Source organism: Mytilus galloprovincialis, chromosome 2 (genome assembly GCF_965363235.1).
Source record: "Mytilus galloprovincialis chromosome 2, xbMytGall1.hap1.1, whole genome shotgun sequence".
Classification (NCBI taxonomy): Eukaryota; Metazoa; Mollusca; class Bivalvia; order Mytilida; family Mytilidae; genus Mytilus; species Mytilus galloprovincialis.
In genome coordinates, this window is record NC_134839.1 from 20424033 (window position 1) to 20448393 (window position 24361).

Genomic DNA, 24361 nt, shown 5'->3' on the forward strand with positions numbered 1-24361 from the left:
TCTTATATCTATCATAGTAAAATGAAGACAACACTATAGATGTACTTCTAACCTCCATTAGAACAGCATCTTCTGTGAGATAGGTATGATAATGTATACATGTACTTTTTTCAGATGTCTTTACTCTTTAATAAGTGACAGAACTTGGAAGGCAGTTTTAAGGAATCAGGATGACCTAATATTGTCAAATTTTTTAATCAATAGAAACATCACTAAAACTCTATGAATTTATAGTAATTACATGTGTTACCTACCAACATTCAGCATCCTGACCACAGAAGAAGGGTATTTGTAACCATAAATGTACAGGATCACAGTCATTACCTCCCTTGGCTACACATTCATCAAAGGTCTGAAAAGATAAAAAAACAAAAAAATATAATACAATAAATAATTAATTAGAATATATAACCATACTCTTAACAGAGCCTTGGTGGCTCAATATACTAGCAGTCTAGTAGGCTGGTCAACTACCTCAATGGTCTTATTACAGGGTCAGAGGTTCAATTGTTCAGCATATATATATGTCCAGTATAAACCACATTTCACATCAACTTGGCTTTGTACAAACAACAGCAAATTCAAATTGTACATTTTTTTTTAGTCAGATATAGAAAATTACAATGGAAGCCAACAGCCTTTAAAATCCTTTATAACTAAGATACAATTTCATGTTCAATTCTTTCTGAGGAAATGCACCGCATGTCTGAAATAATTTCTTTATTTCTGGAAACCTTTTACTCTTAATGCTTTCATGTATTTTTCTTTGTCCTAATTGGAACTCTGTTTAAATGAGCATCAGCAGGTCTGAATGTGTTTAATATCTTTATTTCTTGTAAGGTTTTAATCAGATTTAACAAATTAAAAATATTGGTAACTCACAGCTATGCTACTACTTTGTAAAGAAAACACATTTTTCAAGGACATCAGAACCAAACATTTTTTGTACATATGGGTTTGAATCACATTTTGCACTGAGTAACAACAGATTGTTGCAAGGCAAATTGAAAGAACAACTATTTTTATCATCTTTACAGCAAACTATAATCCTAGTGATGTTTGTATTGACAAAAGGCAATCAACAAATACAACATAGCATATATAACCAAACAATGCAGAAGACTGTCAATGAATACAAATAAACAAACAATGAAAATTTTCTGTGTTTTACAGTTTCATCATTCATCCTAGCACCAGACAATCGTATCTTTGACATTTATCCTACACATATATCTAATTGATAACTTACTTCAAAGCTATGGAAAAGTAAACTACTAATTACTGTAATTACAGTTAGTAAGTGTTTTTACATATTACAAAATGTTACTGACTGATCTCTTAATCAACATGACATACCTAGTAAGCCTGGTACTTGGGTACATTACCAGTAAGTCTAGTACATTACAATTATAGACCTTTCTCAGATGCCTTTTGATACATTACATTTTAATGAGATAGTGAATTTTCTAATTGTCACATTGGCTAAAAACAAAAGGTCCAATTTTGCAGATTATTTGAAGTTACATCGTAGTGCAGTCTGAACATATTTTTGGCAATAATTTAAATAAATCATTCCTAATCATGATTGTGCTCATTTGTTGGAAAATGGGGTTTTACATACTGGTTGATGAAACGGGGTTGGTGCCCTTAAACATTTATTATTCCAACTGTAAAAACCTAACTATCGTTTTGGACAGGGTTGTATATTAGAAGTTAAACAGAATCATTCTAACATAATTTGACTCAACAATTTGGACACTTATCTCTCTTTAAAAAATCTACAAACAAAAAGTGTGACAGACAGGGGGACAGAAAGACAAATACAGGGAGGGAATCCAAGGGATGGACATGAGGATTCCTCTATATACACAGAAGAAATAGGGGAAATAGGAAGAACTATATTCATAGAAAGTAAAAATTAAAGGAGGATAACTCTATACTTGAACTTTCTTTGTTAATTATTCTCCCTCATATTTAATCATTCTCAACCATTTTAAATTTTTCTCCACTTCGGATACATTGAATCCTAAGTAATTACAATGTATCTAGTTACTAATTTACACTTCATATCACAATCTATCTAATTACCAAGTTATGAATATAAAAAAGAAACATCACTGATAAAAACAACAGAAAACACTCTAATCAAAAGATATCAGTGAAATAAACATGCATTATATTAATAACTTACTAATTAGTTTTTGTTTACATATGATAGATAACATCTGGGTGAAATATGTATCTTAAGTGTGTGTTAATAACTTTACTCTATAAAAATCATTCCATTAATTACTAAATAGATTGCTAAGATAATCAGACCACATCAGCATGATCAGTGAGAATATTATGCTTCAAAGATCTCCCTACAATACTAGCCAAAATATTGAAACTCATGGCTAAAAGCTTGAAAATTACATGATTCTGTCCTCTCAAATGTCTCCTTGACTTTCCAAAGATAATATTTGCTTTACTAAAGGACAGATTAACCTTCCCATTATTAAACTGTTAGCAAATAAGCACTTAATTATCACTTATAACTTTAAATCCTTCATTTCTTCTCTCCTTCCTCATCAGGACATCATTAATTACCGATATCAATGAAAATATCTTTACAATCAAGATGACACTTTTTTAAGAGCCTTTTTAAAGTTTAGAAGAATAATTTTGAGACCTGACACCAAACTAAGGTCTTTTGGCAAATCATTTATGAATGACTGAGGTATTTAAATGCTCCAGTGAGCCTCTAGTTAAGTTAAAATTTCAATTATTTATTACCATATGATACTCCTGAAATGATGACAATAAATTCTTTCTAAGTACTTGGTATTTCAAATAAAATTATCTAATTTCAAGGTCACTAGTATAAGGTTATCTTACTATCAGGTTTAACATCTTGAAAAAGTAACCTATCCTACCAGCTACAATCTAATTTATTTTCCTGTTATTTGGATCAGAAATAACAAAACAGATTATAAAAATAAATTTTTCATGGTCTTCAGCATATCAGGAACAATTTTAGAAGGCCATTCAAAGATTTTTTTTCTTTAAATATACAGTCCCTGAATTAAGAACCTCACAAAAAAACATCATTCCTTAAAAAAAATTGTTCAGGGATAAGTCAAACTCTGTGTCTGGCCTGCAATGTAAAACTGTTATGTTGACTGCCAAAACCTAATCCATTTGTTAGTAAAAGAGAAAGGTGAAAGGTTCTTAATTCAGGGCCTGTCTATTTATTAGTAAAATATATACTTTGTCCTTATTTTACTCTGGATACTTTCTTATGACACCAATTCTTGTCAAAAGTTCAAACCAGATGCTCCGCAGGGCGTAGCTTTATACGACCGCAGAGGTTGAACCCTGAACGGTTGGGGCAAGTATGGACACAACATTCAAGCTGGATTCAGCTCTAAATTTGGATTGTGATTAAATAGTTGACACAGCATAGGTTTCTGACACAGAATGAATGTGTTCTAATGAACTTAAAATTTTTGTTTTCTCTTAGAGCAATTCACTATGCTGTTGAATATTAATCCTCTCAAAAAAATGTTTGAAGAAATTTTCTTTTTTATTTATGAATTTCAAATGAGAAAAATTGAACCCAATTTTTTTAATCACATCCCCCTTTCCCTTATTCCAAAACTAATCTCAATTAAAATTTCTAATGGAGTTTGCAACAATAACTACTCATTTAAATACATCATAAAATATTAAGATGTAAAAAAACTGCTTGTTATCACTGAATGGTAAAGATTATTTTAATTTATCAGTTGGTAGTAAAAAGTGAATATACATTGTATATTGTATATAACAAAGATTTAAGTTGATTCTGGACAAAGAAAGATAACTCCAATTAAAAAAAAATCTTGCTATTGCACAATATTTTGCAATTAGATATTTCTTGCTTACTATTCTGGACAAAGAAAGATAACTCTAATTAAAACAAAATTTGCTATTTCACAATATTGTGCAATTAGATATTTCTTGCCATTGCGCAATACTGTGCAATTGAAAAGACTTGCTATTGCACAATACTTAATATAATAATTTTAGATCCTGATTTGGACCAACTTGAAAACTGGGCCCATAATAAAAAATCTGAGTACATTTTTGGATTCAGCATATCAAAGAACCCCAAGATTTCAATTTTTGTTAAATTCAGACTATGTTTAATTTTGGACCCTTTGGACTTTAGTGTAGACCAATTTGAAAACAGGACCAACTAGAGGCTCTAAAGAGCCTGTGTCGCTCACCTTGGTCTATGTGAATATTAAACAATGGACAGAGATGGATTCATGACAAAATTGTGTTTTGGTGATGGTGATGTGTTTGTAGATCTTACTTTACTAAACATTCTTGCTGCTTACAATTATCTCTATCTATAACAGTACTTTTGTGGAAAATGTTATTGAAAATCTTCAAATTTTAAGAAAATTGTTAAAAATTGACTGTGAAGGGCAATAACTCCTTAGGGGGTCAATTGACTATTTTGGTCATACTGACTTATTTTTAGTTCTTACTTTGCTGTACATTATTTCTGTTTACAGTTTATCTCTATCTATAATAATATTCAAGATAATAACAAAAAAAAACAGCAAAATTTCCTCAAAATTACCAATTCAGGGGCAGCAACCTTACAACAGGTTGTCAGATTCATCTGAAAATTCCAAGGCAGATAGATCGTGACCTGATCAACAATTTTACCCCATGTCAGATTTGCTCTTAATGCTTTGGTTTTTGAGTTGTAAGCCAAAAACTGCATTTTACCCCCATGTTCTATTTTTAGCCATGGCGGCCATCTTGGTTTGTTGGCCGAGTTACCGGACACATTTTTTTAACTAGATACCCCAATGATGATTATGGCTAAGTTTGGTTAAATTTGGCCATGTAGTTTCAGAGGAGAAGATTTTTCTAAAAGATTACTAAGATTTACGAAAAATGGTTAAAAATTGACTATAAAGGGCAATAACTCCTAAAGTGGTCAACTGACCATTTTGGTCATGTTGACTTATTTGTAGATCTTACTTTGCTGAACATTATTGCTGTTTACAGTTTATCTCTATCTATAATAATATTCAAGATAACCAAAAACAGCAAAATTTCCTTAAAATTACCATTTAGGGGCAGCAACCAAACAACGGAATGTCCGATTCATCTGAAAATTTCAGGGCAGATAGATCTAGACCTGATGAACACTTTTACCCATGTCAGATTTGCTCTAAATGCTTTGGTTTTTGAGTTATAAGCCAAAAACTGCATTTTACCCCTATGTTCTATTTTTAGCCATGGCGGCCATCTTGGTTGGTTGGGCGGGGCTCCGGACACATTTTATAAACTATCTATCCCAATGATGATTGTGGCCAAGTTTGGTTAAATTTGGCCCAGTAGTTTCAGAGGAGAAGATTTTTGTAAAAGATTACTAAGATTTACGAAAAATGGTTAAAAATTGACTATAAAGGGCAATAACTCCTAAAGGGGTCAACTGACCATTTCGGTCATTGACTTATTTGTAAATCTTACTTTGCTGAACATTATTGCTGTTTACAGTTTATCTCTATCTATAATAATATTCAAGATAATAACCAAAAACAGCAAAATTTCCTTAAAATTACCATTTAGGGGCAGCAACCAAACAACGGAATGTCCGATTCAACTGAAAATTTCAGGGCAGATAGATCTAGACCTGATGAACACTTTTACCCATGTCAGATTTGCTCTAAATGCTTTGGTTTTTGAGTTATAAGCCAAAAACTGCATTTTACCCCTATGTTCTATTTTTAGCCATGGCGGCCATCTTGGTTGGTTGGGCGGGGCTCCGGACACATTTTATAAACTATCTATCCCAATGATGATTGTGGCCAAGTTTGGTTTAATTTGGCCCAGTAGTTTCAGAGGAGAAGATTTTTGTAAAAGATTACTAAGATTTACGAAAAATGGTTAAAAATTGACTATAAAGGGCAATAACTCCTAAAGGGGTCAACTGACCATTTCGGTCATTGACTTATTTGTAAATCTTACTTTGCTGAACATTATTGCTGTTTACAGTTTATCTCTATCTATAATAATATTCAAGATAATAACCAAAAACAGCAAAAATTCCCTAAAATTACCAATTCAGGGGCAGCAACCCAACAACGGGTTGTCGGATTCATCTGAAAATTTGAGGGCAGATAGATTTTGACCTGATAAACAATTTTACCCCGTGTCAGATTTGCTCTAAATGCTTTGGTTTTTGAGTTATAAGCCAAAAACTGCATTTTACCCCTATGTTCTATTTTTAGCCATGGCGGCCATCTTGGTTGGTTGGCGGGGTCACGCCACACATTTTTTAAACTAGATACCCCAATGATGACTGTGGCCAAGTTTGGTTTAATTTGGCCCAGTAGTTTCAGAGGAGAAGATTTTTGTAAAAGTTAACGACGACGGACGACGACGACGACGACGGACGACGGACGACGGACAACGGACGACAGACGACAAGTGATGGGAAAAGCTCACTTGGCCCTTCGGGCCAGGTGAGCTAAAAATGAAGAATCTACATACACAGTTAGATTTGGTATATCAAAGAACCCCATTTATTCAATTTTTGATGAAATCAAACAAAGTTTAATTTTGGACCCCGATTTGGACCAACTTGAAAACTGGGCCAATAATCAAGAATCTAAGTACATTTTTAGATTCAGCATATCAAAGAACCTAACTGATTCATTTTTTGTCAAAATCAAACTAAGTTTAATTTTGGACCCTTTGGACCTTAATGTAGACCAATTTGAAAACGGGACCAAAAGTTAAGAATCTACATACACAGTCATGACAGTTAGATTCGGCATATCAAAGAACCCCAATTATTCAATTTTGATGAAATCAAACAAAGTTTAATTTTGGACACTTTGGGCCCCTTATTCTGTTGGGACCAAAACTCACAAAATCAATACCAACCTTCCTTTTATGGTCATAAACCTTGTGTTTAAATTTCATAGATTTCTATTTACTTATACTAACGTTATGGTGCGAAAACCAAGAAAAATGCTTATTTGGGTCCCTTTTTGGCCCCTAATTCCAACTGTTGGGACCTAAACTCCCAAAATCAATACCAACCTTCCTTTTGTAGTCATTAACATTGTGTTTAAATTTCATTGATTTCTATTTACTTAAACTAAAGTTATTGTGCGAAAACCAAGAATAATGCTTATTTGGGCCCTTTTTTGGCCCCTAATTCCTAAACTGTTGAAACCAAAACTCCCAAAATCAATCCCAACCGTTCTTTTGTGGTCATAAACCTTGTGTCAAAATTTCATAGATTTCTATTAACTTAAACTAAAGTTGTAGTGCGAAAACCAAGAAAATGCTTATTTGGGCCCTTTTTGGCCCCTAATTCCTAAAATGTTGGGACCAAAACTCCCAAAATCAATACCAACCTTCCTTTTGTGGTCATAAACCTTGTGTTAAAATTTCATAGATTTCCATTCACTTTTACTAAAGTTAGAGTGCGAAAACTAAAAGTATTCGGACGACGACGAGGACGACGACGAGGACGACGACGACGCCAACGTGATAGCAATATACAACGAAAAATTTTTCAAATTTTGCGGTCGTATAAAAATTCTATGAAGGTTTGAAAAAGCTTTTGGTGTATAAAAAAAAACCTCAACCAGACTAATAATATAACATTTTCAAAAATATTTGTTAATGTTACAAGCTTTTATCTATAAATGTAATTTGTGTTTAAAATGTAAAACATATATTTAAGAATAGATATAATCTTCCCTTGAATTAGATGCCTATTGCAGATTTATATCAAGTTTCATCTTGTGTCTGATAGGATATCAGCACAATATTTTATTACATAAAATACTTCATATTTATTTGTGTATATTGTGTTAATCTTTGGTCAAACCTTAATTGGAGAAGTAAATACAGGGTAGATTGTTCTCAATATTTTTTACCCAAAGGCCTCAACACAAAAAGCTGTGTCTTATCATTTGTTGCTCCTTCTGGCTGCTATCTGAGCCCTTCATACTGTGGTTCAGAAGCATTGATTTTTGTTCTTTCAGTGATGCAATGCACAAAGACAAGCAGTATAGAATTTAAATTGGGATTCAGTTTTAAAATTAAAGAGGTTGACATGCTATAAAACAGATTGTTCTTAACATGTATATCTACCCTGAGGCTTTCCAATAATTGTTGAAAAATTTTCATACAATCAAACATTTTTTTTTAAATATATGTCAATATTTTGAATTGGTAACAGCTGAATTGGATATCTCAGTGCATATTGCGTAATAAAAAATCAGAATAAATATGAAATGTCAATAAAAAAGTTATGTTACATTAGAATTTTGTAATCATTTATCTATTTTATTAGATGCAGTTCATCTGAACAACCTATCAGAGATATATAACTATGATTAATAAAACTTGCTCCATTGATTTGATTTCCATAAATAATATGCATTTTAACAGAAATATGCTGACTTCTTACTTATCAATCATACTGTGGTTTATCAGTGCTTATCTAATTCTAATTTAGTGGGCTAGGGGTAGGACAATAATTTAGGGAACTCTCAATGACTTTAAACTAATTCTGTTATGGTATGTGGCATTTTACCAAGCACTGAAGAAAGCCAGAAAACTATGCATAAAACAGTACATGCTTTCATTTTCATGTTAGATTTTGTGAATCACCATGTAAGATCAGGACTAAATATAAATATATTTTTGAAAAATATATTTATTTCCAAATACAGGTACTTCTTATTTTCAAAAAGCTTGTCCGAAATTTAAACATATACGGTGATCTTTAAATTAACTTTAACAAGTAAACCATGTAAAATGCACATTAGCCAAAAATTTTTCTTTAAAGTAAAACAGACAAAAAGATTGTAGTTTAGATCACCCAGTAGTATTATGACAAGGCGGTGTTATCTGTGACAAGGATCAGAAGTGTCCTATGTAGGCAGAAGACAGGTACGTACAGGTGTTTAAATAGGGTGGTGTACCTGACATGGTGGCGTGCGTCACAAAAAAAATTAATTTGTAAAATCATACAATGAAACAGTATTTAACACCCTCGAAAAATTTATGTTTTACATAAAGTAAAATATATTATGAATAATGTCTTTGATACACATAAACTAAATTCTTAAGACTGATGTTTCTAAAAGGGGAATAACTCTAGAAAGATAAAAGTGACACCAACAAAATTCAACCTTAATCTGTGTTTTGTGGTAATTAGCATTGTTTAAAGTTTCATAACACTAAGTTGAGGGAAAGTAAAGTAAGAGAATGAAAACCAATTTCGACAGACAAGGGTAAAACTTAATGCCTCCTCTGTAACAGCAGGGGCATTAAAAGCTTTTATGAGGAAAAGATTTTGAGGAAAAGAATTTAAAAAACATGTATTTGGATAACAAACAAGACATTACAAAATCTAAAATTTTGATATTTGCCACAAAATTTTATCTTTATTTTTCAAACTTATTTTGCAATGATGTCTTTATCAGAAGCCTGAATTATTTCATAAATGATTACTTTACCAATTTATCTACTAACATTGATACATAATATACACCTGTACAGACATTTATGGCATGTAAATGTGTTTTGTTGCATAAATAGTCATTTGTGGTCACTTATGTGGTTTTGAGTCATATCCACTGTGTAATCCCTCATTTCACATGTAATCTCATATTTTGTTTGAAAGTCCGTATGTATGTGGTTTTCATCATGCATTCAAAACATTTAAATGATACTCCTGTTTAAAGGTAGATTTGTAATAAAACCTGTTCTAACCAAACCCTACAGAAACTAGAAACCTCAGCAATCTGAACTCTTCTTACAGGACAAACAATGAAAACTCTTAATGCTAATTTGGTCATAAATATTAATCTGAAAATGTGAAAATGTGATATGATTGATTGCCAATGAGACAACAACCCAATGGAGTTAAAATGAAATGGTAGTAGTATGCATATAAGCAGTTATAGGCCACCATATGGTTTTCAACAAGTTCAAAAATATCAGACCATTGGGAAAGAGGCAATCAGTATTGGTCTGTTTCAATCAAGAACATAATTTCATAAGTTATTTGGTGTCTTGAAAGAGGAATAGAGACAATATCCCCTGACTTTTTATGAAGTCCTTTGTGGTCATAATATTTTGATCTATCCCTTCTGTTTTTATTGTCAAATTTGAAAACTTTCGAATACTTCCACTGCATTATGGTTAACTTTCTTTTTACCAATAATGTTATGTTTACAAGTATACTTTATTTTTGAAATCTAAAAACACAAAAATAAAAATATTTGTTGTTTAACTTTTTACTCGGTATATATCTAGAATATACCTCTGTATTTCCTGCTTTTCTTCTCCGCAGACTTGGTCTGAAATCATCCCCATATCTTACAAAGTAATAATAAGACACCAATCTATCCAGTGGCTTCCTTACAATGTTGATGTATAATGGCTTCTTTGCAACACCAAACCTAAAATGAAAAAAGTAAACTTTAGATTTATAAACCTTTGGGATTTCTACTACAAATCACAGATGCCTATGAATCTTTTTGTCTCAGCAATCTCAAAAAAAAGAAACACTTGTTAAATAAGAACATTTTAGTATACTTTTTTTTTTTACTTTTAATTCTATTTGTAATATTTTTGGTCTATAACACTAAACACTTTAGTAACAGTATAAAGTACTAAATTAACAGTTGCCCCTATGACATAGCCAAATGTGCTTAAAGTGGTGTTAGACACCCACAATCAATCAATCATATGATGTAGTAGTTGTTTACTAATGTGGTTTACAAGTGTTTTTCATTTCTGGTTTTTTATATAGATTAGACCATTGGTTTTCCTGTTTGAATGGTTTTACATATGTCATTTTTGGGGCCCTTAATAGCTTGCTGTTCAGTGTGAGCAAAGGCTCCGTGTTGAAGACTGTACTGTGGTATTTACAAAGTCCTGCAAATGTATGAATGACCGATATTTTTCCGTGTGACTTACTAAGAAGCTACAGGCTGCTTAAAGGTGTCATTTGAGATAAAACTAAAAGAGAAGACAAAGAACAAATCATGTATTTACAATCAAATATATATATATAGAGAGGATTTCTACCTAATCTATTTGTCATGAGGCTCTGTGTCCTGAGGGATTTTTTGAACTGCATCTTTTTTAACTTAAGGCTATCTATAACAAACTGTTAATAATTCATGATTTTTTTTTTCAAGCTGATACTTTTTTTATGCTTAAGGTATTAATTTAGTTTAATTTCTTATCATATGAATTTTATACATATTTTCTGTATGCAAACCTGATCTCCTAATGTGTATTTCCGTAATTACAAAAGGTTATCAAGTCTACATGTTCAATATAAAATAGAACTCAGAATGGATTGATAAAACATTTACAGGGAATGACTGAATTCCCTCAGGAGAAGACTTTAACCCAGTCAGCTACAAAATATGGAAGTTAATACATCTTTACTGACATATACAGTCATATTTGATGTAGAAAATTACAACATTTTATGAATATAGAAAATAATTGCCTAGCAGAAAAAAAAACTTAGCGGTTAATCAAACAGCAAACAAGATTAAATTGCCGGGTCAATATTCGTATTGTCATCTACTCGCTCATAATTCGATCAGCAATCCTCCATTAATAGTCAGTAGTACGATAATCAACACTTGTGGTATAGACAGACAAAATCAGGATTGGTTTTTATTAACTGTATGATTGAAGAATGACCATTTAATTTTCTAGCTTGACTTATGACCAGAGAATTGACCAGCATAACTTGTATTAATCATCTTCATTAATCAAATCTTCATTTATTGACATAAGCTATGATCTTTTGTATTGTCTACATAAAATTTGTCAAATAAGTCATCTTTTTGCCAAAATTCAGTAGTTTTTCTCCAAGAAAGTTTTCTCCTCAATTAAAAACTGGCCCCTATGACATAGCCAAATGTGCTTAAAGTTGTGTTAGACACCCACAATCAATCAATCATATGATGTAGTAGTTGTTTACTAATGTGGTTCACAAGTGTTTCTCATTTCTTGTTTTTTATATAGTTTAGACCATTGGTTTTCCTGTTTGAATGGTTTTACATATGTTATTTTTGGGGCCCTCAATAGCTTGCTGTTCAGTGTGAGCAAAGGCTTCATATTGAAGACTGTAGTGTACTTTGACCTATAATGGTTTACTGTCACAAATTGTGACTTGGATGGAGTGTTGTCTCATTGGCACTCATACCGATGATGATACCACATCTTCTTATATCTATTGTATATTACATTGTCTTGATATTATATAGATTATTTGTGCTGACATGATGTTAAGCAACCATCAATCAATCATTACACATGTGTTCAGTTGTGGTATTTACAAGGTCCGGCAAATTTATAAATGACCGATATTTTTCCGTGTGTGACATACTTAGAAGCTACAGGCTGCTTAAAGGTGTCAATGAACTATCAATTGTCTGACACATGATTCTTTCACATGTACTAGCTAAGAGGCAAAAAGTCAAGCAAAAACAATAATGCATCATAAAATGGTTATTGTGTTCAACATAAAGATTAAATTACAACTTGAAAATGCAATTTACTTTGAGATCCAGGAATTTGCTAAAATCATTTCTGGATTCTTCCATTAAAAGTATTTAGTTGTAAAACAAAGATACTTTGTCTTCAACTTCAGGTCACTGTATGTATGAATTGAAGGCTGAATTCAAAATACAGAAGCATGAAGACAACAGTTGCTTCTGACCAATCAGAAACAGGCATGTGATGAAAATAAAAGGTTAATACATGAACTCAGTTTATTTCCCTCCAAAGTACCACTGTATAAAGATTCTATGGCATTTCAAATTCATTATCCAATTTATATTAATGATTTCTTTTATGATTAAATGCCATGGCATAGAGGCCATGCCAATATTCACAGTACTAATTTCTAATTCTTCGCTTCTTCAGTCTGTAATCTGGATCTTAATCAATAATTAACCAATCAATGACAGTTTTACAATAAAATCTAAGTTTTATTCCCATGAGAAAGTAGATAAATCCATTGTCTCCATAATACTGTATTTCTAAACAGAAATTCATGGCAAGTAATACATTTTAAAAACAGCCTTTATGCAACCATTTTTATTAGAGTAATTTCATCTTATTGTAAATGCAATTTTAAATCTTAATCAACATAAAACTAAGGCATCTTGTTTAATCTGAATGCACCAAAAAAACAGGAATGCACACTGAAAGGATCATAATCAAAGATCTACGACAATGAGGTCAAGGTCAGATAAACCCTACAAGAAGAATATGATACATGCCAGACTGACATGTACACCTTACAATCATTCCATATACCAAATATAGTTGACCTCTTGCTTATGCTTTCTAAGAGTGCATTTGTTTCTAACCCGAAATTTTCTCATCGATGAATTGTTTAGTAAACGTTAAGCTGCTAGAATCAAACACATCGTTTAATAAACTTTATCGACCCCACGTTGTCAGACAAAAATAGATTACACTCACGCACTGTAAACAAACAGGTAAAAGTGCGTGAAATAAATAACCAGGACTTTGCGAAAACAACACGTGCTCGTAATTATTTAAACGACAGATGCAGAAACAAAATTATCGTTTACACGTCTCAACGATAAACGATCAACGACTACGCGACTATTTTGCGCGTACATTGTTTATGTGAACGATGTCAACGTTGACCAAAAAATATAAGAAACAAATGGATTAAACGACTACGCGCGCCTCGCGCGTAGTCGTTTACATCGTTTAGGTTAGAAACAAATGCGCTCTAAGAAACAGACTTAACCAGGAAAATATAACACTAACCAATGAACCATTACAATAAGGTCAAGAATGCCAGACAATTCAGTACACCAAATATAGTTTACCTGTTATCCCCTACCATTGGCTGCTAAAGGCACCTAGCAGGTCCACTCTAGGGCAAACATTTGTCATAATTTTTGCTAAATTAGATTACATTTGTAGGAATTCAAAAAGTTCATTTCATTAGTAATTTTCTTTTCTCTTTCTTTCTTTTTTTTTTGTTGCGCCAAAGGAAAATAAAATAATCACATTCCTTTAATGTTCACTTTAATAAGTCCTAGTCATCTATCATAAGATACTTAATACATTTCTATCATTGCAGCTGAGTCATTTCATTAACTGACTTTCCATTTCAAAGAAATATCAGATATTTTGTGCAACTAAAAATGATATAATTTTATCTGATTTGAAATCAAATGGCATGAAAAAATAAATGCTTTAATCATACTAGTTTCTTGTCTGTAATTCTGTATGATATCTCATAGACTCTTAAATTTCATAATTGCTGGCATCTCACTAATGACATTTTTACATTAAAATATCACTTACAATGTTAAGATAACTGTGTCAAGATTTTGTGCATTAAAGTTCTGTATATTTGAGATGTGAAAACACTATTGCACCTTCTAAATGTTGAAAAATAGATACAATGATTAAAAAATAAAGCAATCACCCTGCTCTAATAATTTAAGGTGATTAACATTTAAATACTATGAATGAACTACTTTAAATTTAATTTTAAGATTAAAATCAAAATCTACTATTATTTTCTAAAAACTATTTAATAAGAAAAATTGTAAAAATTTGAGATTGATTTTTAGACATAAGTAATTATTTTTCTATTAAGACTCTACAAATTAATAGGATTATATCTTATTTTCTTCAATGGCATGAAATTGGTGTACATGGTCAGGTATATGGAAGTGAACACAGGTCGAAACACCTGTCAGTTTTGAGTGCCTCATTTTCAACCATTGCCAACAAAAAAATCAGCAATATTTCCATTTGTAAAGGGGCATAACTCTAAAACAGTGTAATGGTGCCACCAAAATTCAATCTTGATCTGGATTTTGCTAAAAAGCATCATGTATAAGTTTCATAACATTTGGCTGAGGCAAACTAAAGTTAGAGAACAGAAACAAAAAATCAAGCTTTTCTTCTATTTCTAAAGGGACATAACTTTAGAATGGCAAAAGTGACGCCACCAAAATATCAACCTTGATCGTTGTTTTTTGTAATGAGCATTGTGTAAGTTTAATGACATTAGGCTTAGCAAACAAAAGTTAGAGAACAGAAACAAAAAAATTAGTATTTTTTTTCCATTTGTAAAGGGGCCTAACTCTAGAATGGTAAAACTGATGCCACCAAAATTCAAATTTAATCTGTGTTTTAAGGTCAATAAAAATTGTGTATAAGTTTCATAACATTTTCTAGAGGCAAAGTGAAGTTAAAGGATGGAAATGAAATTTTTTATCTTTTTTTTTAATCTTCCAAAAAAATTTCATTTTCACAAAAATATTATAGAGAATAGGTAAGCTTCAAAATTACCATAATAATTCATGACATTTAGTATTAAAAATTTAGAAAAATGCTATTGTCACAAATTGGTGTGAATATTCACATAAAACATCATTTAACTGATATTGCACAAAATATATTAAGGTTATAACCAGTTCATAAACCATGTATACAAAGTATAATATCCAAACTTGGAAGGAAAAATTGTAATTTATGAACTTGTGAACTTAAATATAAATAACAATTAAGTTCTCTCTCAATTAATCTAAGCACCCGTCAAAAGAAAAAAGGAATAAATCAATTCTAGCAATTACTCAATTACTGACTTTGCATCACTATGAAGGTTAACGTGACTTCTGGGAAATGTTTAGATATTGTTTCTAAATGTTAAAACACAACCATATTCAACACAGCTAGTGCCTTATCATAAGCATTTAATAATTGGAAATATCAAACAAATGAGAAACAGAATTACAGTGAAACCTGTTATAACTGCAGTAACTTCTAGAAAGCAAAAACACTGGTCTTATCATGCCCCCCCCCCCCCCACCCCCACCCCCACCCCTGTTTTATGTCCCACAGTAGTTATTCCTATGTATTTTGAACTTCAAATAAAAGGTCATCATTCTTTAAAGCCAGTTTTCTTTTATCCAAAAAGTGACCTTCAATCACAGGTTTGACTGTATATCCATATTAGAATTTGATTTCAGATTTCACAATGTTTTTGCCTTATTTCAAAATATGTATTTGCTGATGGCTGACAGTGCTTCTTGGTAAAATTGTAGATGAAAAAATTATACCTTTCCTGTTAACATTTACAGTACATAAAGTTTAGAATGTATTAATATAAATTCAGAATATATTTTGGGGGGGATAAAGTACTTGTTTTCAAAATTCCAATAAGGATAAAATACTGTTATAAATTCAACAGGATTTAAAACATTCAAAATTATTGATATTTCCACAGCAATATTTATCTACAATTGAACATGTATCAGAATTGCATTAATGCATCTATCATTATTATTCATTGTGCAAGTTTTGCATGAATACATGCATGCATCAAATCGTGAATTTAAAGTATTATTTATATATAAATAAGCTGCGGGGTATACTTAGGACAATGGCTGCCAATTTATCTCAATCAATTTTCCACTATTTCTGCATTATAATGTATACAATTAAACACTTATTCATCTTCATTTTAAATGTTTATTGAACGACAAAGATAAATTCTCTCTGATTGTCATGCACCTAGACTGAATGGGTTTTCTGTTTGTGTCTTCAATTTCCATATAATGCTTTATTGTTTGCTGCTTCATGTGAAAGTGTTTTGAAATTGATTTCATGAAATCATAGTGCATAATTTAGTATCGGTTCTTTGAAATGTCAATCGAGTAACACTAAAATTGCCCACACAAAAAGGAAAAATAGTAACTGTAAAATTAAATGTAATTGGAAAATTGCAATGAAATAAACAAACATTTTACGAAATTGATGATTTTATTGAACCACAAAATTAGAGTTGCATCATTTTATGTAAAGTTTAATTGAGTAAAAGGTGATTCAACCAGGGCAGCTTCTTTAGGCCAAACAAATCTTATTTTAGAAGGTTTAAGTTTTCCTATGTATTGTAAAATACAAGGTATTACTGGACATTCAACTATTGGCAAGAAAAATATATGGAAAGCATATTTAAAAATATTAATTAAAGGTACTACAAAAAAAGTGCTTCCAAATGCATGTTGGTGAACTCAAAGTTCATGAGGGCTTAAGTCTCCTGAGAGGAAATTATCTTAACTTATATCATGCAATATGTGGTTCTACCCTGAAAATCTTTTATTTACTACTCTTTCGAATTTATTAAATTATAAAGCACATACTGAAATAAGTCATAAAAAAAATATTTTCAAATCATCATGCCAAAAGATTCCTGGATAAAACCTTATGAAACCATAGCTGTGAAGTGTGTTCATGTTCAAGTTTCAAAGCAGAAATTTTCTTAATGCAATTTTACAAGTAGCTCAATTAACGGGTTTTAAGATTTCAATTGCATCTGCATATTGCTAAGAAAAACATGTACATTCTTTTAAATTTATTGATGGCAGGTGTATTAGCATCAAGCTAAGTTGACATGCCTGTTTATCTCGTTTTATATTACGAATCTTATAAAAAATACCTCATCAAAATATTGTTTATCTGTAAACAAGGATGGCTACATGCTGTGCTGGTGACAACATCATGCCAGTACACAGCTTGTTTAGTATACAACACCCTATTTTTACTAGTTTTTCACCAATTATCATGAGAAAATTTTTAAGTAGTACAGAATAAATTTCCCAACAGTTTTATATTTTTTACAGACTAAATATTGACCTCTACATGTTGGTTTAAATGTGCTGTTGGATTGCTGACTCATGAAGTTGTGGATTCAATACCAATTTTTACGGATGAAAAAAAATGTACATTAGTTGTTATTAAATTTAATGGAATTTTTAAAATCAGAATTCAAGTGATCTTCGTTGAGCATCAAATTTGAAATGTCAGCTAAAAAAACTTCCGTTCTAATATGAGAATTTTATTTCACATTTTGTATATTCAGTTCAGTTCAATAAATTGCAGATTTCAAGTTAGCAAATTTATTATAAAGAGGAAAAAAATTGCGATAAAAAAGAAATAAAAGACATATATATGACTTTTCTGACCCCCAGCCAGATATAAAAATGTCTTATCCTTCATCTGCATATGGATTTTGTAACAGTAAAATAGATACTATCAGAAAACTGTCCTGCCATACAACATTAAAACAAGTAATAAAAGAGAATAGTCTCAAGCGATTCAGTCCAAATCCATTTTAAGTGTAATAGATTGTAACTTCCTGCGGGAATTACGCCATAAAAGGCCAGGAAATTAAAGCAAAATATGGATAATGAAAAAGTGACTATTTCAAACATCAAACAACACTATGTGTCATAGATACTATTATCTTTATGTTCAAACGATTCATTTTCCATTTAAAATCAACATACTGTTTCCAATGAATTTCAATGCTGGCAAACTCAAAGTCTAGATCTGATATTCAGCATTTGTTGAGCTGCAAGTAAAACCAGGCTGGATTCAATAAAGTTTTTCTGTGACTATTCAAAAGGTGTCTAAACCATATACTTGAAGAAATATAGAAATGCCAAGTGACAAAGGTATATTGTTGGTTCATACTATTGTTATATATTACATACTTTGCAGAATTAAGAAAGAGCAATTGACCATGGTCCATAGCTGATTTCATTTTTTTCAATAACACTTACTTTGAGAAATCTAGGAAAGCCAAATGACCATGATACATGGCTGGTTTCATACTATTCCATCTTGTCACATTCTGTACAAATCGTACCTACAATATATATTTCAAACATTTCAACCTCACTTTAATCACTATAATCTCTTTAATTATTATAAAATATACTTATAATCACTGACTGTTATTACATCTGACATGAAAAAAAGAAAAAAATCTCCTAGGAAAACTTTAAACATGTATTCTACTTATCATGATTAAATTGTAGAACACTAAATTTTAATAAACTATAGTCACATGTATGGTTCTTGTCATAAATTTTCATGTGTCTGTCTCAAGATAGGAACCTGGACAGTATGATGAACATAGTTGTCTTTAGTTTTAAGATAATATGTTGCTTTTTTTGTTATAATTTTGGGAAGCATGTTTTGAAAGTCTCTATTAAATTTCAAGATTTGAAGGAGATTTGAAGCTGGGATTGACACTTAGACATCCAAAAATAGGCTTTTATGAACTAAAATGAGATTAAACAATCACCAATCAAACAAAACATTGTTGAAGACTGTATGTTGACCTAAAATGTGTTGTTAGGTTGCTGTCCAAGATATTCACTCCAGATTTCTTTTCATTTATTTATTTCAATTTCCTAAACCCTCAGCCTAAATCCTGGTACAGAAAGCAGTTGTGTTACCTAATTTTGACTTGAATTCCTTTGGGGATAGTCACAAATCATCCAAAGGAAAACAAGTCCATGAACATGTTGAATCTTATTTTGATCTTGACAACAGAAAAACTCAAAATTGTATCTCCTATCCTATCTGAAGAGGTTCAATAGTTGACTTTTTTTACATGCTTGTGTCTACGAATACATTTAGAGATGTTTGATTGTTAAATTCACAATAGCAACATTTTCATCAATGAAATATTTATTGATAGATTCATAAATTCATGGAAAAATTCAAGTGATTGCTTTTAGAGATACAAGCATTTGAAAATATATTTTTGGGTAAAACAGAATGAATGCCTCTAGATTTTTCTTTTAAAAAGTTAAGTAGAACTCAATAGTAAATTTTAGGACAAATAACAGATAAAAGGCAGATGGGACATGGCCCAATTTTCACCTAACACAATCTAACTTCTGTTTAGTAGAAAGTGTCTTTTATGGAAAGCAACAAGTAGATCATAAGCTGCATAAAGATCTTTGGCCAAATTGGTGTCCTTGAACTTGTGGTTTATGTGACACTTTCTCAGTTAATGGGTAACAATTATGCCAAGTATCATTAATATACTTCAAAGGATTTTGTAGACAGACAACAGACAGGTGACATTTTGAACCCTGCACAATACAGTAACCTAATAGCTTTTTTAATTTACTTATTTATTTGTTTATTTTCTTGTATTTATTTAGGTTATCATTTATATCAATTCATTTCTGTTGAATCAACCTTTTATACATTTTCAATTTTGACCTTTGTTCAAATATTAGCCTAGCAAATACTACTTTCTGTACAAATATATATCAAAAGTATTGTTAACACACAAATCTGAACATATGTAAACAAGCAATTATCAACAGACAACAATCAAAGCCATGAAGATTTTGAAATGTACGCTTTCAACCCTGAACTTTTAAATCAAAAGAAAAACGAAGCAGGTGGCAAATTGGTGAACTCTCTTATGTTAAAGTCAATTATGTTATCTTGAATTTGTTAAAGAAATAGCAAAATTATAAACAAGAACCTTGTAAATAGAAATAATTGTGTAAAGAAGGAAAAGATTGATGGTAGAGGAAGCAAATATAATAATAATAAGGAAATTTATTTATCTCAACTCAGGGCAAAGTCTCCCTTTCAAAATTTTTTAGATTTGCTACTGAATATCAGGTGTAATTAAAAGTATTTTGATATTCTGCATTTATCATGCCTTATCTAAAATATGGACAATTTCCTGAAAGAACCATCCCCATCTAAAAAATATTTTTTGACAGCTATCGGATCATTTTGCATAAAACATAAACTTGTGAATGAGATATATCCCACCAGGATAATGCCCTGAATTGTATATATGTAATATATATATGTGCATAACAAGAACATTTTTACTATAACATGGCATTTATACATGACATGATGATATTTTTACAAAAGATTTTTTTTTACAAATGATTTTTTTTTAAAGAAAACACCATGTCTCAATCATTTTCATATTATAAAACGTTTACTAGTTGGAAACTAATCATGTGTAAAATTCTAACTATAGAACAATTATAAATTTTACATTTAATGAAAAATTGCAGTCCATGGTGGCCTAACAGATGCATGTCTAATCTCTTATATCAAGGTAATAGCTTTTTTATGTAATTTCTAGAGCATGTATAAAACTCATAAATAATAACAATAGCAATCATTCATAAAAACTTCTTATTTGATAAATTATGCTCACATATTAAATCAATAAATGTATAATAAAATTTCTAAAATACAATATAACTGCAGATTAAAGTTAGAGGTTATTTAAATATAAACAGTTCAAAAGTGAATGATGATGTTTTACATTGTGTAGGAATCGACATGCTGGTTTTAAGCCATATCATGGTAACCATCCATCATTCTGTAGCAGCAAATAGACTTGATATCTTCCATTTTACTGATAATTTGCAATTAAAATAAGATTTATGAGCGATATGTCCAAATTCATTCTTGAGAAAAGGTTTCAGACATACCCAAAGTTGTTTGTTTAATGGACTTCAACTCAAGGTCATAAATTGTGTATTGAACAAATTTACAGCAGACAATTTTGTTGCTCAGCTAGCTGGCCTAAGGATTTAAAGTGTTGCAGCTCTTTTTACACATAAAAATTGACCAATGAGACTGATCTTAAATTGTACTCGACTGATTAACACTTTTTGATGGATGGATGACTGTTTAGCGTCCAGTGGCAAGTTAGAGCATATTCAAGAGCTAGGAACAAATTTCTACAATTTTTCCTCAATTCACAAAAATTGGTACTTATGAAAATAAAAGAATTCACAGTATGAAAAACATTTGAAATATATTAATCTTCCACTGATTTGGTGTTTTAAGAATCTGAATCAATTAAATACAAATTTTCTTCTCATATTTGTTTTGAAATTTTTTAGATAAAATAAATTTTAAATCTAGTAAAATTCCTGCAGTTATCTCGTTCAAATTCTTCTGAAATTGATTACAAGATGGTAAATTGTTTCCACCAAGGAGTTTAACAACAGATAATGTAAATTGTTTCCACCAAGGAGTTTAACAACAGATAATGTAAATTGTTTCCACCAAGGGGTTTAACAACAGATAATGTAAATTGTTTCCACCAAGGAGTTTAACAACAGATAATGTAAATTGTTTCCACCAAGGAGTTTAACAACAGATAATGTAAATTGTTTCCACCAAGGAGTTTAACAACAGATAATGTAAATTGTTTCCACCAAGGAGTTTAACAACAGATAATGTAAATTGTTTCCACCAAGGAGTTTAACAACAGATAATGTAAATTGTTTCCACCAAGGAGTTTAACAACAGATAATGTAAATTGTTTCCACCAAGGAGTTTAACAACAGATAATGTAAATTGTTTCCACCAAGGAGTTTAACAACAGATAATGTAAATTGTTTCCACCAAGGAGTTTAACAACAGATAATGTAAATTGTTTCCACCAAGGAGTTTAACAACAGATAATGTAAATTGTTTCCACCAAGGAGTTTAACAACAGATAATGTAAATTGTTTCCACCAAGGAGTTTAACAACAGATAATGTAAATTGTTTCCACCAAGGAGTTTAACAACAGATAATGTAAATTGTTTCCACCAAGGAGTTTAACAACAGATAATGTAAATTGCTCAAGTTTAATCAAACCCTTCTTAAATGTCAATGATGAAATATCTTCTTAAAACGATTTAAGATTTCAACTTTTTTTTTTTAGAAATTTTAAAGTTGGAGGGTGTTCTAAAATAACAAAGATGTTCAATTGTAGAAAAAGTCTTTGAAATTTCACAAAGTGAACAAAAAAATATGAAATTTAATCTTTGTTGAATAATCTTTTGTGAATATATATAATTTATAATTTAAAATCTAGAACATATCATGAATGTGGATGATAAATCTGTTGGTTAAAGTACAGAAGAGACCAAAATCTTGAAATCATTCACATAGTAAAAAAAGAAATAGGTCTGTGATGGAATATATACCACAAAACCAGTAAAAACTTGGAAATCCAGTAAATAACAGACAGCTTTCAAGCATGCAAAAGGTACATGTATATCCCATGTTTGCTAAAGGGCATGTTCTCTAAACTATATACACTGAAGAACCATTGCAAACAACTCTATAAGTGGTTGGTGATCTGTTACAAAGACAGCGAAATAAAGTTTTGTCTCTTAAACAAAAAATATTCCTTTGACTTTTCTTTATCTCTTTTAGTGAAAGGTAATAAAGATTTTCTGATTGTACACTTTACCTACCTGATCAGATAAAGGCAGAACATGGATATTCTTTGTAGTATTTACATGAAGAACATGGAATTTATTTCTGAAGCACAAATCATAGGCAATGCCTGCAAAAGATGTGCTGCCTGTTTTTGGTACTCTATTGTAGATTATCACTAAATCTTCATCTGTTTTGCCCGTCAGTTCAACCTGAAAAAGTTTGATTGACAGAATGATTACAACTTAAGTCAAGTAAGAAAGAAACGACCTGAATAAACAAACAACAATCTTATAATTATGTAATATATTCGGAAGAAACAATTCCAGTTTTATAATTCAGAAGATGTACTACAGAATGAAGCAATTAATCAACTGATGTTCCCTTTTTATGTAAATGTCTCTTATTTGGTTGAGTCTACAGACAAAAATCTGTCATTTGATAGACATTCTGATTAATGCCGTCTATAAGAAAATTGATATCTCCGAATTAAACAAGATGAATCATATTTCAGTAATTTGATATTGACCCATTATTGGCACTTTCTTTTGAAATATTAACCATATATAAGAAATTTATCATATTTCTATTCTTGAACAATATGTTATTAAATACCAATTTGTTATAAATGACACATTGTATATGCCTTTATCAACCTTTTAATACACTTTCTCATTTATCCTGAAACTATACATACATCTTTGTTTGCTTGGGTCTTAACTTTTTATATTTAATTATCAATTATCATTTCAAAAATGTAAAGCACTATGGCCTTCTTTACTTTTTTTATGCCAAAATAAGATATGCCATCATATGGTATGTTTGATTTCAGTTGTGTTAAATTTATCAACCATTCAATTTGACTTTGTGTTCACTTTTAAAACCAAGGATTTTGGTGTTACAATGGACACGATGGACTTTTTATGTACATAAGGGGATTTTTGTTTTACAATGGACTCAATGGACTATTTTAAGTACAAAAGGGAATTTTGGTGTTAAAACAAACTCGATGGACTTTTTATGTACATAAGGGTCCCAGTATATTCTTCCAATTATAAGAAACAAATAAAGGTCGAACCAAGAAAAAACCTGGCTTGATGCCTCTTTTTTTACTTTTAGGGGGAGAAAAGCCTCAGAGTCCCAGACTGTTGATTTAGCATCCACATTTAGAATGGATTGAAGCTTGTTACCTTGAAATGTTTTACTACTAAGGAAAAGAAGATATGTGATGAACTGCTTAGG

The 24361-nt window shown here is 30.8% G+C and overlaps 1 protein-coding gene across 2 annotated transcripts in view; it reads right to left on the reverse strand.

Annotated features, from left to right (window-relative positions):
• Positions 1-24361, reverse strand: part of LOC143063078 (heparan sulfate 2-O-sulfotransferase 1-like) — a 52882-nt gene that overhangs the window by 6493 nt on the left and 22028 nt on the right. For both annotated transcript variants that reach the window (XM_076235012.1, XM_076235013.1), the window contains 4 exons: positions 23158-23331; positions 18678-18763; positions 10343-10481; positions 255-352 (listed from right to left, as the gene is read on the reverse strand). In XM_076235012.1, coding sequence (XP_076091127.1) covers positions 255-352; positions 10343-10481; positions 18678-18763; positions 23158-23331 — 497 coding nt within the window. The remainder of the gene's footprint in view (positions 1-254; positions 353-10342; positions 10482-18677; positions 18764-23157; positions 23332-24361) is intronic.